Raw genomic sequence first — 16,414 nt, 5'->3', positions numbered from 1 at the left:
TCCTTCACTTACCTCATCCTTCCATTTTGCTTTTAAAATGTCCTTATTTCTTCTGAGAAATCCTCACTTCCTGTTCTTCTGTCTGTAATTCCACACAGTAATGCGAGGCTTTCTCCCTGGTGTGGAGTGTCGTACTTGCCCCCTCCCTTGGACTACAGGAGAGTCAGGACGCTCTCTACGTTGCAGATAGAGAAAGGAGCTGTGTGTTAGTGGGCGTCCTGACTCTCCGGTAGTCCAAGGGAGGGGGCGAGCACGAAACTCCACACCAGGGAGAAAGCCTTGCATTACTGTGTGGAGTTACAGACAGAAGAACAGGAAGTGAGGATTTCTCAGAAGAAATAAGGACATTTAAAAGCAAAATGGAAGGATGAGGTAAGTGAAAGAGGACTGCACTAAGGTAAAGGAAGCTATTTAGGAAAATTAGTGAATTCCCTGAAATGTGTTGGCTACTAACTATTACTATTGTAATTATTGAAATTACCTGGACTTTTAACTAGTATTGCTCTCTACTTTACGCCTCACCTATTGCTAACATCTTGAGGAGCCATCTGGGCCCATCGACCTGCCTCGTTTTTGAATTGGAGACATCTATATTGGGGTTTGGCGCTCTACCAATACTTCTTTAAAGTGGAGTTTCCATCCCAATTTTTTTTTTTTTTCATTATTGTGCTCATTAGACCTTAAAAAGAAAAAATAATGTTTTTACTCATCTGGAAATGCCTGTTGCTATGCGGTCCCACGAAATCTGCCTTTGGAATCACCTAGGATTCTGACATCATCTCCCTCTAATGCTCCTGGGAAATGTGTGTCATCATTTCCCAGGATGCAGTGCGCTACCCAATTATCACTCCCCATCCAAGACTTCCAGGAAGTAAGTGCTTGTGGGCTTCACAATGCCCACAAGCAAAATGACAATGGTGTGGACATAGTTTTATAAACTATCTTTTTTGAATAACTATGCGGAGCGGCGGCGGATTGTAAAATAGTAAGTGACCGGATTTATATTATAAAAACGCATGATGAAAGGATATACATTTAAAAAATGCTAATTGTGGTTGGAACCCCGCTTTAATTTATTATTTGTTAGGGAATGACTTTAAAGCAGAACTGGAGATAACTAATAATAACTGCAAGCAGGCAGCTCTTTATTGCAGAAGAGACATGCAATGTCTAATAAAGCTAAAAGGTTATATAGAAAGGTGAATAGGGACAGAAGAGCTGGGCCAGCACAGACAGTAATTAGGCACTTCCAGAGCAGAGGAGAGGGCTATGACGTGCAAGGAGGGAGGAAAATGTGCTAGGGAACAGACTCTTCCTGGAATAGTCAAACTTTCAAAGTTCCAAGACAAAGTGAGCATTTAACATAGTTGAGTTTTCTACGCTAGAATTTTGTGTTTTTGACAAGGTCTCTTTAAAGTCCAACTTTAGATAAAACTCCTGTTGGGTTTTTATTAATGTTTGTGGCCCCACTGCACAAATGTTTCTATAATTTTTGTCCCTGCGACACTACAACAGAAAATGGGGGGGGGGGGGCATATTTAGGAAGGCATGGACAGCAAGAAAAAAAATGTTTATGTCACAATGTAGAGTATACGATTTCCTATCATCTGTGCCCAGTCTTGCCACACAGAGTTAATCCAGCTCTGAGCAATCCTCTTTTATTGTTCAGTGAAATACAACAGACTTCCAGATAAAAAACAAAGTCCTTGCTTGAGTGACAGGTTATTTATCCACTTTAAAGCCTAAACTTTTAGTTTTGAATGGAGTGTTGTGGAGGGGTTATAGCTTGTCAGATTTTTATTGTGTCTATGTCCCTGCTTGAGAGATTAAGGCCGGAATCACACTAGTGCGTTGCGTTTTGGAGCTGCGTTCTCATTGCGAATTTCTCTTGAGGGTGTTCTGCAGATCAACTGCGGTTTAGCTGCAGATCAGGTGCGAATTTGGAGACCTGGGAGAAGTTCCGGGTGAGAGGAGAGTGGGGGAGAATTGTATTGAGCTGAATGAGAGAAATTCCTGCAGAGAACAGAACACATGTGCGAATTAGATGCATACCCATAGAAGATAATGGGACTGAATTCGCACCTGAGCCGCACCGCAAGACATAAAAACCGCATGCGGTTTGGAGGCAATACGCAGTGCGGATGCATCGCACATATGTGAACCAGCCTCATTAAAACAATGTATTTTGAAATGTCCTGCAAATTAGATGCGGTTTAAACCGCACTCAATTCGCATAGGTGTGAACCTGGCCTAAACCTCTCTATTTGTCATGGTGGTCATCGTCCCAGATATGAAATGTGATAGAGAAGCCAAAATGTTACAGTTGTCACCAGAACAGGAATAGAAAGGAAATCCTCCAATGGGAACGCCTGTTTCGGTGACAGCTGAGAGGGGATTTCCCTTCCTTCCTGTTGTGTCCTCAGAACTATAAGTGACGTGAAAACTCTACAATCGGACAGAGATGACAAATAAAACTGACAGGGGTCCTAACCCTTCTCTACTGTATACAAAATGGGGAGAAAAAAAAAGTTTTGGCTTAACATATAATCTAAAGATTTAAAGTAAAATAAAAAGACCTGTATCTTCCTCAGAGGTCTGTGAGCGCCGAGGTAAAAACAAAAGCAGAACTGAACTGTAGGAGTGGATTTGGCGATTTGTCAGTGGAGATTGATTTAATTCATTTTCTCCTCTCTGTTTACTTTGAACTTTCCTGTCTCCGGGTTGCCCAGCACTTTGTGCTGCGGTGTCACCTTCCCGCTGTGTGTCCCAGTCTGCAGTCACAGGGAACAATTATTGATGTGTTTTGGCTGTGCGTTCAAAGTGACACTCAGACAATTCTGTCTTACAGGCCCTGAACTGCTTCCTCGTAGACAATAATGGCTTTATCGTGGTCGCGAAAGAGCCTGAACAGGTAAGCGAGGGTGAACCTAGGGCATGGGGGGCATTAGATGAGTGTAATGAGGCTTGGGAAATCTAAGATTTTTCAGCAGAGTGGTGATGGTTCATTAAGTAATCTTGAGCAATCAGATTTTCTGTTTGGTTGTTCTGGGTTATGGCGCTGGGCACATTATCACTGCACAGCCTTAATAATCTTCATGTCACCATTATAATGGAGGCTGGCAGGCTCAGGGCATCAGGGTGATGCAAGAAAGCCGAGGAGTTCACATTGAGACTTTCTTCTGTTGCCTCTGACAGCGGGTAGCGTAGATGGATTTCAAGGACTGATATAATGAGCCGCTGATGCTCCATCTGTATCCCGGCCTGTTCGTCATTAAAAACCCATTAACTGCCAACGTGTACAACTGTACGCACACCTGGAGAGAGGTGGAAGCATGGCATATAACATTCCTCCAACCCTGCCTGACGCTGTCACTCCCCCTCCCTCTCATTTTCTGTGTAAAGTTTTCTTGGCTGTATTACTCTCTCCTTTCCCCCTCCCCTCTCACCTTTTTTTCCTCTAACCTACTCCCCCCCCCCCCCCACTTACTCTTTTTTCCCTCTGCTCCCTTTTTACCCTGCTCCACCACTTCCTTTCCCTCCACCTTTTCCCCGCCCTCCCTCCTCACTTCCTTTACCCCCCCTCTTTCTCTCCACTTTCTCCTGCTCTGTCTTCTTTTCCTCTGCTTCTTTCCTTCCTTCCTTCTTTTCCACTTCCCCTCCTATTTCCCACCTCCCTTTTTTTCCCTCTCCCCTGCTTTCTCTTTTCCCTCCTTTCCATTCTCTCCTCACACCACTTGTCTCCCCCCCCTCATTATTTAGGTAACTCACTCTTCCCAGCACCTTCCTCTCTTTCACCTTTCTCTATGAGTTACTCTCACTCCCCCCCCCCCCCATTATTTTCCCTCTTCTTCCTCCTCTCCTACCTATTTTCTTCCCCACTTCTACCCCATTCTGTCCCCATCCTTGCCTCTTTGCCCTCCAGCCTCCTGTCTCTTCTTTCTTGCACAGTTAAAGGGGTTGTAAAGGGAATTTTTTTTTTCATAATAAGCATCCTTTACCTGCAGACATTCCTCTTTTCACTTCCTCATTGTTCGTTTTTGCTCAGAAGTTGCTCTATTTCTTCTCTGTTCTGTTCACTTCCTGCTTGTCTGATTTTACTGACCACCGTGATGGGAGGCTTTACTGCGGTGGTCAGTAACGTGCTCACCCCCTCCTGGGAACTACATCTGTGTGGCAGGACGCTCTCTATGTGTTAGAGACTTCAAGGAGGTGTGAATTACTGGGCGTGCCGCAATGCATACTGGGAAATGTAGTTCTTACATGAACGAGCGATGCAAACCAGGAAGTGAATGAGAGAACAGAAACTAGAACTAGAATGCCGGAGGTGATATAGATGAAGGAATTGAATAGGTATTTACTTGTTTTTTAACAGAATCATTACACTACCTTCCAGACATTAATTTTAGGCAAATTTTTTTTTTTCCTTTAGAGACCCTTTAAGCTGACCATAATACACCCATCAATTATTTTTCTTTTTTTATCCTGCGTCCTTGATGGAAAAAAAATCGAACCGATTCCTTCATCTAAGCTCTACAGTGCAGATGGATGAATCTCCCACTGTGGCTGCTATATTTTGTCAAAATACCCAAATAGTGCCTGCATCCGATTGGACGCAGCTGCTTAAGCCGTTTTTTGTTTTGCATGATTCCTTCAATTCTTCAAGTTTAGGATGTCAGATAGGAGGTGGCCCACAGGGCCACCCACTTGGAGAATAATGTCTGGTTCATCAGAAATGTCCGAAATTTGCATAGTGTATTGCCACTCCAGAAATGCTGCTTAAGGGCTTGGTGGTCCACCTTTAATAACAAGAATGAAAACAAAAAGTTCACATAGAAAACTAGTTGCCCACGCAGGGGTTTCCACCATAAATACAAAAATAAATAATGTTCAGCCTCTTGGCTCTCTCTGGGGCCCTTACCTTGGTCTTCCAGAACATCGAACACAGCACCTCTGTGCTCCTGTACAAACACTGGGCCAGATTCAGGTACAATTACGTTACGCTGCGGCAACGTAACGTATCCCATTTACGTTACACCGCCGCAGGTTTACAGCGTAAGTGCTTGATTCACAAAGCTCTTACCTGTAAACTTGCGACGGTGTAACATAAATCCGCTCGGGGCGGGCACCATTTAAATTAGGCGCGTTCCCGCGCCGAACGTACTGCGCATGCTCCGTCCGTCAAATTACCCGACGTGCATTGCGCTAAATGCCGTCGCAAGGACGTCATTGGTTTCGACATTAACGTAAATGGAGTCCAGCGCCATTCACGGACGACTTACGCAAACGACGTGAAATTTAAAATTTTGACGCAGGAACGACGGCCATACTTAACATGGGTTACAACACCTAGAGGGCAGCCTTAGTTTTACGCGGCGTATCTCGACGGAAACGACGTAAATTTAGAGCGACGGGTAAAGCGTACGTTCGTGAATCGCCGTAACTAATCATTTGCATATTCTACGCCGACCGCAATGGAATCGCCACCTAGCGGCCGGCCTAGAATTGCATCCTAAGATCCGACGGTGTAAGTCAATTACACCTGTCGGCTCTTAGGGCTATCTATGCGTAACTGATTCTATGAATCAGCCGCATAGTTACGACGAGCGGATCACAGAGATACGACGGCGTATCAGGAGATACGCCGTCGTATCTCTTTTGTGAATCTGGCCCACTGTACCTGACACTTGACTCTCTTGTAACTCCCTATTGTTCTGTCACCGACTTTACCTGCACCATGCATACATACACGCTCTGGCTGCTCCCTGTAGCCTCACTAACTCCTGGGGAAGGATTGGAGTCCTCCTGACTCATATACTGAGACTTCCTGTGTCTCAGGTGGCACATCAAACTATTGTCAGGTCCTAGGTTATAACAGGTGTGCACAGCTGATCTCTGGTAAGACCTGGACACTGAGTTGAAGACTTCTTCCCACCTGAAGCACTTAGAAGTCCTCAATCTGCAGACCCTGAGCTGGATTAAAAACCTTTCTTTGCTCAGAACTGAAATTCTGCAGCCCCTCAAATTGTATTCTTGAGAATTTTGTGTTGCTTTCTCCTATGTTTTCACAGTGGCAGGGCCTCGAACTGTCACAATAGTTAAGGCTACAGTTACACCAGCAATGAGGGCCAGTGCGAATAGTAGCAGCACTCAAAGTGCATCCAGCAGCGATCACAGCAGGTAATTGCTGGCTGTGCAGAGAGCCACGAACAGCTGTGGCTGCCGGCGATCTGTCATTGTAGTAAACGGGGAGGACAGCCATATCTCTTATTCCTGCCGCTACTATTCACACTTGCCCTAAACGTCAGTGTGAATGTTGCCTAAATGGTTAGGTTGGAAAAAACATCGAATAAAAAAAGGCGCATAAATTAAAAATAGTATCTCTCTATATAGTTTATTCAGAGGAAGCCATAAAATACTCAGATAAAACATGGTCCGATTTGCTCCAATTGCAAAAAACAAATTTGGATCAAGAGGAGGTCTATTCCACATTTTCACAACTTTTACTGTGAAGAAGCCTTTCTGATGCAAAGAATAAACCTCTTTTCCTCTAGATGCAAAGAGTGCCCCCTTGTCCTTTACAGTGACCTTAGGCCTCGTACACACCACAGGACATGTCCGATGAAAACGGTCCGCAGACCGTTTTCATCGGACATGTCCGCTCGGAGATTTCGGTCTGATGGCTGTACACACCATCAAACCGAAATCCCAGCGGACAGAGAATGCGGTGACGTAGTCGAATCAATTTGACGCATGCGCGGGATTTCGGTCCGCATGCTAAGAAACTTTTGTCCGCTGGAAATCTGTCCGCTAGCCTGTACACACGATCGGATCTGTCCGCGGACCAGTTTCAGCGGACATGTCCGGCCGTGTGTACGAGGCCTCAAAGTGAAGAACTTTGCACCAAGCCATTGACCATGGATATGGACATTTACTGTATGTATTAGAACATGATTATTATAGTAACTATCTTTTCTTCTTCTCCATTCCCCCCTTTTCCACTTTTTTCTCTCTCACAGACAGGAGTTTTCCTGGGTGAAGTGGACGGCTCTCTGATGACACAGCTTCTCAGTATGGGGGTCTTTAGACAGTGAGTTTCACACAACACCATAAAAACCCAAAAGAACACAAGTCGTTTTTTATTTTCTGTGTATTTACAATTTGTTTTTTATTTTTTATTTACTAAATAATTTATCACACAGATATTCAGACTTCTCATTATCTATTTTATAATTGATCTCTGCAGTAAATATCAATTTACAAAGATTTAATGTAGGCGTTTTTGATCTATCTTAAAAATATAGCTTTCCTCTGGTGGCATTATGAGGTGTGTATTGAAGAAAGTAAGGAAAGGAGCCTTTTGAAGTCGGGATACAATACAGATTCCTTAGAAATACAAAGTTTCAATGTTGATTTCATGTGAAGAAAATAATTGCACATTAATGCAAAAATTATGTTTGTGAATTGTTGCTTATCCTGGAGTTCAGCTTTAATCCAAAAACAAATAAACATCCATAAAGTCAGTGAAAAAATCTCCAAAAACATATTGTTTGTTTCCTGCTGAATTTGAAAATTACAAAAATAGTAAGGCTGCTTTCACACTGGGGTGTTTTGCAGGCGCTATTGCGCTAAAAATAGCGCCTGCAAAGCGCCCTGAAAGAACCGCTCCTTTCACTCCCGAGGGCTTTCACATTGAAGCAGTGCACTGGCAGGACGCTCAAAAAAGTCCTACACCGCTCCTAAAGCGCCCCTGCTCATTGAAATCAATGGGCAGTGCCTCCGAACCACCGGCAAAGCGCCGCAGCAGCAGCGCTTTGCGGGCGGTTTTAACCCTTTCTTGGCCGCTAGCGGGGTTTAAAATCACCCCGCTAGCTGCCGAAAAAACGACAGTAAAGCGCCACTAAAGATAGTGGCGCTTTATCGCCAACGCCCTCGATGCCCCAGTGTGAAAGTAGCCTAATCTCCCTGGAAGACACCTGGCATGAGTTTGACTGCAGATATACATTTTGGCCCGGATTCACATACATTGGCGCATATTTATGCGGGCGTAGCGTATCTAATATACCCTACGCCGATGCAGCGCACAGAGGCAAGCACTGGATTCACAAAGCACTTGATAGCACTCGCTCTTAAATATAGGCTGGGTTTCCTCGGCGCAAGCCAGCGTAGGTGGAAGTGGGTGTGAGCTATGCTAATGAGGCGTGACCTCATGCAAATGATGGGGGCAAGCGCCATAGAAGTACTTAAAATGAACAGCGCATGCGCCATCCCGTGGCCGCATCCCAGTGCGCATGCTCAGAATCACGTCGGAACTACTCCCTAAGATACGCCGGATCACTGCCTACGACGTGAACTTAACCTACGCCTAGTCATATTCACGTACAACGTAAACGACAAAAGATACGACGGCTTGTGTTCCCTGGTCCATACCTTTGCATGGGTTGCGTCTCTTATATGGGGAATAACTTTACGCCGGATGTACGACTTACGCAAACCGCGTATATTATGCGCCAGGCGCAAGTACGTTCGTGAATCGGCGTATCTCCCTCATTTGCATATGTGCTTTGTGAATCCGGGGCCATAATTCTTACCTCATATTATTTGTTTGAGAATAGACCACATCCTCCTGACCATAGCTTTGTTGCTACAATTTTGCTTGATTGTGCGGTCTGACCACTGCGTGGTTGTTAATACTGTCTCCTCACTTGTACCCAGTTCCACAGACTCCACCTGGAGTATGAACACTTCTCACCTTCTAACCCAGTTTTTTGCCAAGATATTCAGATCGCATGGCAGGAGTACCTTACTTTTAACGCCTCTCCAGAGATCGCCCCTGTTACTGTCTGGGAGGCTATGGTTATAAGGTGTACATTCATACAAATAGCGACCCAATTGAAACACGATGAGAGCTAATTTTCAACAACTATAACTGGACTATCAAGCATACCACTCTGACTTTCAAGCCAACCTGATGATTGCCAATTGGCTATTGATGGATAAGGTCAAAGCAAAGCTTAATCTACTTTTGGCTGAATCGGCTGAAAAAGAGATATGCAGGTCCTGACATACAATGCCTTAAAGTATTCATACCTCTTGAAATTTTCCACATTTTGTCATGTTACAACCAAAAACATAAATATATTTTATTGGGATTTTATGTGATAGACCAACACAAAGTGGCACATAACTGTAAAGTGCAAGGAAAATGATAAAGGGTTTTGAAAAAAGTGTGGCGTGCATTTGTATTCAGCTCCCCTGAGTCAATACTTTGTAGAATCACCTTTCGTAATTACAGCTTTGCAAGTCTGTTTGGGGATGTCTCTACCAGCTTTGCACATCTAGAGAGTGAAATTTTTGCCCATTCTTCCTTGCAAAATAGCTCAAGCATCTGTCAGATTGGATGGAGAGTGTCTGTGAACAGCAATTTTCAAGCCTTGCCACAGATTCTGGATTTAGGTCTGGACTTTGACTGGGCCATTATAACACATGAATATGCTTTGGCTGTATGTTTAGGGCCATTGTCCTGCTGGAAGGTGACCCTCTGCCCCAGTCTCAAGTCTTTTGCAGACTGCAACAGGTTATCTTCTAAGGCCCCGTACACACGGTCGGACCAAACCGATGAGACTGGCCCGTAAAAAATAAAACAAAGTTCAATGCTTCCAAGCATGCGTCGACTTGATTCTGAGCATGCGTGGGTTTTGAACCGATGCTTTTCTGTACTAACCATCGGTTTGGTCCGATGGGGCAGTGGTCCATCGGTTCGGTTTTGAAGCATGTTTAGACATTTTGGACCGAAGGAAACCAGACCGATAGCCTATACACACGGTCGGTTTGGTCTGATGAAAATGAACTTAGGTTCATTCTCATCGGACCAAACCGACCGTGTGTACGGGGCCTTAGATTGCCCTGTATTTGGCTCCATCCATCTTCTCATCAACTCTGACCAGCTTCCCTGTCCCTGCTGAAGAAAAGCATCCCCACAACATGATGCTGCCGCCACCACGTTTCACAGTGGGAATGGTGTGTTCAGGGTGATGTGCAGTGTTGGTTTTCCACCACATATAGCGTTTTGCTTTTAGGCTAAAAAGTTTAATTTTGGTCTCATCTGACCAGAGCACCTTCTTCCACATGTTTGCTATGTCCCCACATGGCTTCTCCGAACTGCAAACAGGACTTCTTCTGGCTTTCTTTCAACAATGGCTTTCTTCTTGCCACTCTTCCATAAAGGCAAGATTTGTGGAGTGCACAACTTATGCCGCGTACACACGATCAGTCCATCCGATGAGAACGGACCATTGGACCATTTTCATCGGTTAACCGATGAAGCTGACTGATGGTTCGTCGCGCCTACACACCATTGGTTAAAAAAAAACGATCATGTCATTACGCGGTGACGTAAAACACAACGACGTGCTGAAAAAAACGAAGTTCAATGCTTCCCAACATGCGTCGACTTGATTCTGAGCATGCGTAGATTTTTCCCATCGGTTAAATTTAAAACAAGTTGGCTTTTTTTTAACCAATGGTTAAATAACCGATGGCGCTTACACACGATCGGTTTTCATACCATTCTCAACGGTTTAACCGATCGTGTGTACGCGGCATAATAGTTGTCATATGGACAGATTCTCTCACCTGAGCTGTGGATCTCTCCAGCTACTCCAGAGTTACCATGGACCTCTTGGCTGCTTCTCTAATTATTGCTCTCCTTGCTTGGCCTGTCATTTTAGGTGGATGGCCATGTCTGGGTAGCTTTGTAGTTGTGCCATACTCTTTTCATTTTCGGATGATGGATTAAGCCATGGGTCTTCAAACTACGGCCCTCCAGTTGTTCAGGAACTACAATTCCCATCATGCATAGTCATGTCTGTGAATGTCAGTGCATTACATGGCCTCATGGGATGTGTAGTTCTACAACAGCTGGAGGGCCGTAGTTTGAGGATCCCTGGATTAAGCAATGCTCCGTGAGATCTTTAAAGCTTGGGATATTTTTTTATAACCTAACCCTACTTCTCCACAACTTTATCTGTGACTGGTCTGGTGTGTTCCTTGGCCTTCATGATGTTTACCAATGGCTTCACAGGACAGCTGTATTTATATTGAGATTAAATTAAATTAAACACAGGTGGACTCTATTTACTAATTTGGTGACTTCAGAAGGCAATCAGTTTGACTAGATTTTATTTAGGGGTATCAGAGTAAAGGGGGCTGAATACAAATGCACAACACACTTTTCAGATATTTATTTGTAAAAGAAAATGGAAAATCATTTATCATTTTCCTTCTACTTCACAATTATGTGCCACTATCATATAAAAGCACAATAAAATACATTTACATATTTGGTTGCAACATGACAGAATGTGGAAATCTCAAGAGGTATGAATATTTTTTCAAGGCACTGTACATATTGTATAAAGTCCAAGAAACGAGACCCCCTCTCAGTTCTGTCTCTTCAAAAGCTAAACTAACTAGAACAGCAAAGAATGCACACACTAGCAACCCCCTCAAAGTTTTACAGGAGTTTAGGATCCATCTATCATTACGTTACACTACCGAGATGGACTCCAGCTCAAGCAAATGTGAAAGTGCCTACTGTCTCAGTCCTCAGGGAGTACTTTTGGATGATTTTAAACATTTGTTTATCACTATTGGAGAAGTTTATATTTATTTTTGTCTTTATGGAACTTCCTACACTTTTATGCACGTATAAAGGCTGTATTGTTAGCCTATTATTCCAGGACTGATTTAGGCTTCATATTTATGTTTGCCTGCTGACTTTTGCAGCTATTTTTGTGCATACTTTTTTTTTTTTTTTTTTTTTTTCACTGGCCACTTGCTGGCTGAACGTTTTTATTCATTATTGATGTTTTTAATGTTTTTTAGCACTTTGTTTCAATTTTAGTTTATTATCAATGTTCACTGATTAACACTTTGATTACTTAGTCATATTCATTGCGCTCGTCACTTTACCTTTCACTATTTTATTGTATTTCTATTTGATATTTATACATTATTAGATTGAGCAGCATCATCACTTTTAGTTCATTACTATTATTTTACTTCACATCTTAAGCTTTACTAGGTAGGCGCAAGAGCACCCTCACTTTATCATAAGTACTTTTGGATGACCCTACCTTGATGAAGTGTTACAGGCTATAAAAGCCCTAAACCCAATAAACATCCTGATCTGGATGGCCTCCTAGCAGCTTACCATGAAACATTTCCCAGGGTTGCCAACAGTCAGTAAATTTACAAACAGTTTGTAAAATCCTTAATTTTTTAATCTGTCCATAAATGTCCATTACGGACATACAGACTACACGTCCATAATGGACATTTATGGACAGATGCAAAAATTGCGGATTTTACAAACTGTTTGTGAGTTTACTGAAAATTGGCAACCCTGACATTTCCTGGGATCTTGGTTCCCCCTCCTAGTTGAATCTTTAAATTCACTTTTTCTAAATCAATTCTTTAGACTGGAGACTTTGGCTGCCATCATCTCAGCGATACCCAAACCTGCTAGTATACGTAGAGTTACTCAATTGCACCCGATACAAGCTAGCTACATGCTAGATGTATTCTACATACTTTCTGTCCTAAGATATACAAAAAACTTTTAATACAGTCTCCTGCCCATATCTTTACCGTTTAGGCTTTGATCTCCTTGCTTTCGAACAGTGGTTCTCAACCTGGGGGTTGGGACCCCCTCGGGGGTCAAATGACAATTTGCCAGGGGTCACAAAATCCTGGGCTGTTCCTGAAGCCTTTTTCGCGACCGCACAGCTGGGCTGTTCCTGGAGCCCACGGCCGCCCATTCAGCCTCTTCGCAGCTACCCGTTCAGTTCACATCATGGCTGGGGGCAGAGACTAGAGGTCAGCTGACTGGTGAGGAATGTGAAGTGGGAGGGGCTGGAGGAGTGCCTATCTCCTGATTTCAGCATAGGTGTCACTGCTATGAGACACCACAAAGTCGGAGACACAGTGAAGCCGGAGGCACAGTGAGTAACACTACATGTGATTATAGTTGCCATTAAAAGTCCCCACTTCAGTTCTCAGATCAGCAGATAACCTTGATTAGAGCACCTAAGTTGACTGATCAAATTAGATTAGAGAGAGGTAAAAGGGAAATAAAGAGTGGTACATCCTAAAATGTACCCTAAGGGGTTTTAATACTGTATGAGTGGAAGGGTCTCAGGGAGCGCTAAATGTCCGTGGGTTAGGGGTGCAAATTACTTGTCTTGCCTTGGGTGCTCACACTACCAAAATAATTTTACTGTTAGGGGTCCCCACAACTTGGGAAATTTTATCAAGGGGTCACGGCATTAGAAGGGTTGAGAACCACTGCTTTAGGAGAATAAACCTAAGGCATACCTCTGTTATGTGGGCTATAAATCAGGCTTATAGAATAGGTAACACATTTAAAAGAGTTGTGAGTGCTGCACACCCCGATTAAATAGAATTAAATAGGAGATCCCTCAAGGTTTCTTTTACATCGAGAACATAACTCATCAATATGGAACATTTAACACATAGAATCAAAGTTGAAACAACAGTGAATTCATATGAAATTTCGCATATATTCCCTACGCGTTTCGACCAAAGCTTGTAGTTAACGGTCTTCTTCAGGGTAATATGTTCTATGTGGAAAAAGAAAATAATTATACTAACAGTAAATACATAATTATTTTAGTAGTATTTTAGTAGGAATTGCAACTCTTCGGTCGGCCATGGAATACAACTTTCTCGTTGAACTGGTAAACACACTCAATCTTACGCTAATTAAACCTACTAAAATAATTATGTATTTACTGTTATTATAATTATTTTCTTTTTCCACATAGAACATATTCCCCTGAAGAAGACCGTTTTTTATAAAAAAAAACCTCTGTTACTTGTTTTTATACAATACCCTGCTGCTAAATAACCCTTGAGGGATCTCCTATTTAATAAATCAGACTTATTCCTCATAGCTAAGGGAACAAGAAGGGGTGTCCCTCTCCCTGTTACTCTTTGCTCTTACGATTGAGCCCCTGGCCCATCTCATCTGTTGTTGCAAGGCGCAGAGAAAGCTGTATTGTCCCATAAGCGCTGTCCATTTGCAGTCGATATCTTACTTTTCCTCACTTTCCCACTCACCTCTACCCCTAGCCTCATTTGAATACTGGACAATTTTGCAAGTCTCCAGTCTGGAGGTTAATGTAGTAAATCCAAAGCTTTAAACATTTATGCTCCCTGAAGTGGAATTTTAGACCCTGTATTCCTCGCTCCCCTTCCAGGGGCCTGAACACCATCTCATATACCTAGGAATAAAACTAACTATTCATTGCAGCGCTGTGTATAGACCGAATTACCCACCCATGTTAGCCCACCTGGTCCTGACAAAGCACGTAGGCATGTGCGAAATGTATTGGCAGGCCGAGGATCTGCCCACACTGGCCATAATGGCGTATTAGTACACGCTGTCTCTTCAGACTAAGGGGACATGTGGCACACAAGCACTTAGCGTAGCAGTTGGAGCATGTTTATGTGGATTGAAGCCTGCTTAGTGAATCCTGACTGCGGGAAAGAGAAATTGAATAAATCGTGATGTCATTGAGAGTGTTTGGGTGCTATAGAAATGTCCAGCTAACCAAATGCAACCAACGGGACTGGGTGTGAGCCCTCTGCAATTTTCAATATTGTTATACTTGCTGCACTAAGCACAAAATTCTCTCTAAACTGTGGGAATAAATACATTGATTCCTTCAACTGGAACTTTCCACTGAGACCTCAAATTATCAGCTGCTCCACATGAGTGCTTTTTCTCTGCTATTTCTTCCTTTTAAGATTTGTATTCACTACAGTGGCAATACCACAGGATTAAGGAGAACATTTATAATAAGTACGGTCTCTGAGTACGCTCACTATTACTTCCCATTGGTCACTCTAGTCGTGAACTTCTAAGGGGATATATGGACACCCAGTAAAGTGGCATCCTTCAGCAAGGAATACATTAATAGTGCTATGAGGATTTCATATTTAGTGTGATAATGCAAAGTGTCCTGTTGTTGGACATAATCTTCCTGTGGAGAAGTCATACTACTTACTATCATCCACAGTCTTGGGAGAACTGTTTTCAGCAACACAGCTGCCAGATTTGAACCAGAGTTTCTATGGCCAGTAGTGCCCCCATTAGTTCCCAATTGTGGCTATAAATGTCTTTTGCTGGACTAAGTTCCCATCCACCAGTGGTGCTTTAGGGCTGACACATTCACTTACAGGAGGACCACTCTACACTAGTTGGAATTTAGTTGAATAAATGCTGTAAAGCAAGGGTGTCAAACTCAATTTCATTGTGGGCTGCATCATCATTATGATTGCTCTCAAAAGGGCCGGTTGTATCTGTAAGATTAGATGTCAGGCTGCAGCTTCCTAAGTCTACTCTAATGTGCCCGAAGTGAGAGGGAGGTCTTAGGATTCTCAATTTTACTAAATGTTACCATGTATCCCAACTTGCGCAGTTGACTAAATACTATGCAACCCGGAAGATCCCTCTATGGACCTGCTTGAAAGCAACAGCCTGCGATCCACTCTCAATCGATAATATATTGTGGCTCAAGCCATCAGAACATAACACACTTTCTAAAGTGATCAGCCTCCATTCCTTGGCACTGTGGGATAGACTAAAAGGATCTTTGGGCCTCATATACCCCCCATGTCCCCAGGCCCGGATTTACTCCCTTTGCCGCCCCAAGGCCGGGTCCTTCAATGCCGCCCCCCCCATTAAAGGGGGGGCGACGCGCGGAGGTAAGCGATTTTTCCCAAACAATGACTGGTGTTAGTGCTTCAATCATCCCGGCACCATGGTTGTTATGGTGTCAGGATGATTGAAATGCATTATTTCTATCATTACATTGTAATATAAAATGAAATAGTTAAACTCAACATAAAGCAGAATGAGTGTGAGCCCTGAGCGTGTCACTTGCCACCGTTGCTTGTCACCAGATGGGAATGTCACTTGCCACGCTGCCTGCCACCAGATGGTGATGTCAATTGCCACGCTGCCTGCCACCAGATGGGGATGTCACTTGCCACACTGCCTTCCACCAGATGGGAATGTCACTTGCCACACTGCCTGCTACCAGATGGAGATGCCACGCTGCCTGCTACCAGATGGGGATGTCACTTGCCACGCTGCCTGCCACCAGATGGGAATGTCACTTGCCACAACTGCCTGCCACGAGATGGGGATGTCACTTGCCACACTGCCTGCTAGCAGAATGGGAATTGCCACAGTTACCTGGCTGCCACTCAAAAAGTATCAGTTTGTCACTAATTGCATGTAAAATCAAGCCCCCCTCCAGCATTGCAGAGTACTTGCAGCCAGGTACAATGCTGTCAGCCTCTCCTCTCCCACGCGGGGAAACTAGCT

General features: G+C 43.6%; 1 protein-coding gene across 5 annotated transcripts in view; it reads left to right on the top strand.

Moving 5' to 3' along the window:
* CACNA2D4 (calcium voltage-gated channel auxiliary subunit alpha2delta 4) overlaps positions 1–16,414 on the top strand; it is a 355,329-nt gene that overhangs the window by 319,895 nt on the left and 19,020 nt on the right. For all 5 annotated transcript variants that reach the window (XM_040345311.1, XM_040345314.1, XM_040345313.1 and 2 more), the window contains 2 exons: positions 2,849–2,911; positions 7,017–7,087. In XM_040345311.1, the coding sequence (XP_040201245.1) occupies positions 2,849–2,911; positions 7,017–7,087 (134 nt within the window). The remainder of the gene's footprint in view (positions 1–2,848; positions 2,912–7,016; positions 7,088–16,414) is intronic.

Source organism: Rana temporaria, chromosome 3 (genome assembly GCF_905171775.1).
Source record: "Rana temporaria chromosome 3, aRanTem1.1, whole genome shotgun sequence".
Taxonomy (NCBI): domain Eukaryota; kingdom Metazoa; phylum Chordata; class Amphibia; order Anura; family Ranidae; genus Rana; species Rana temporaria.
Note: the sequence above shows the minus strand (reverse complement) of the source record. Positions and strands in the feature narration are given on the sequence as shown.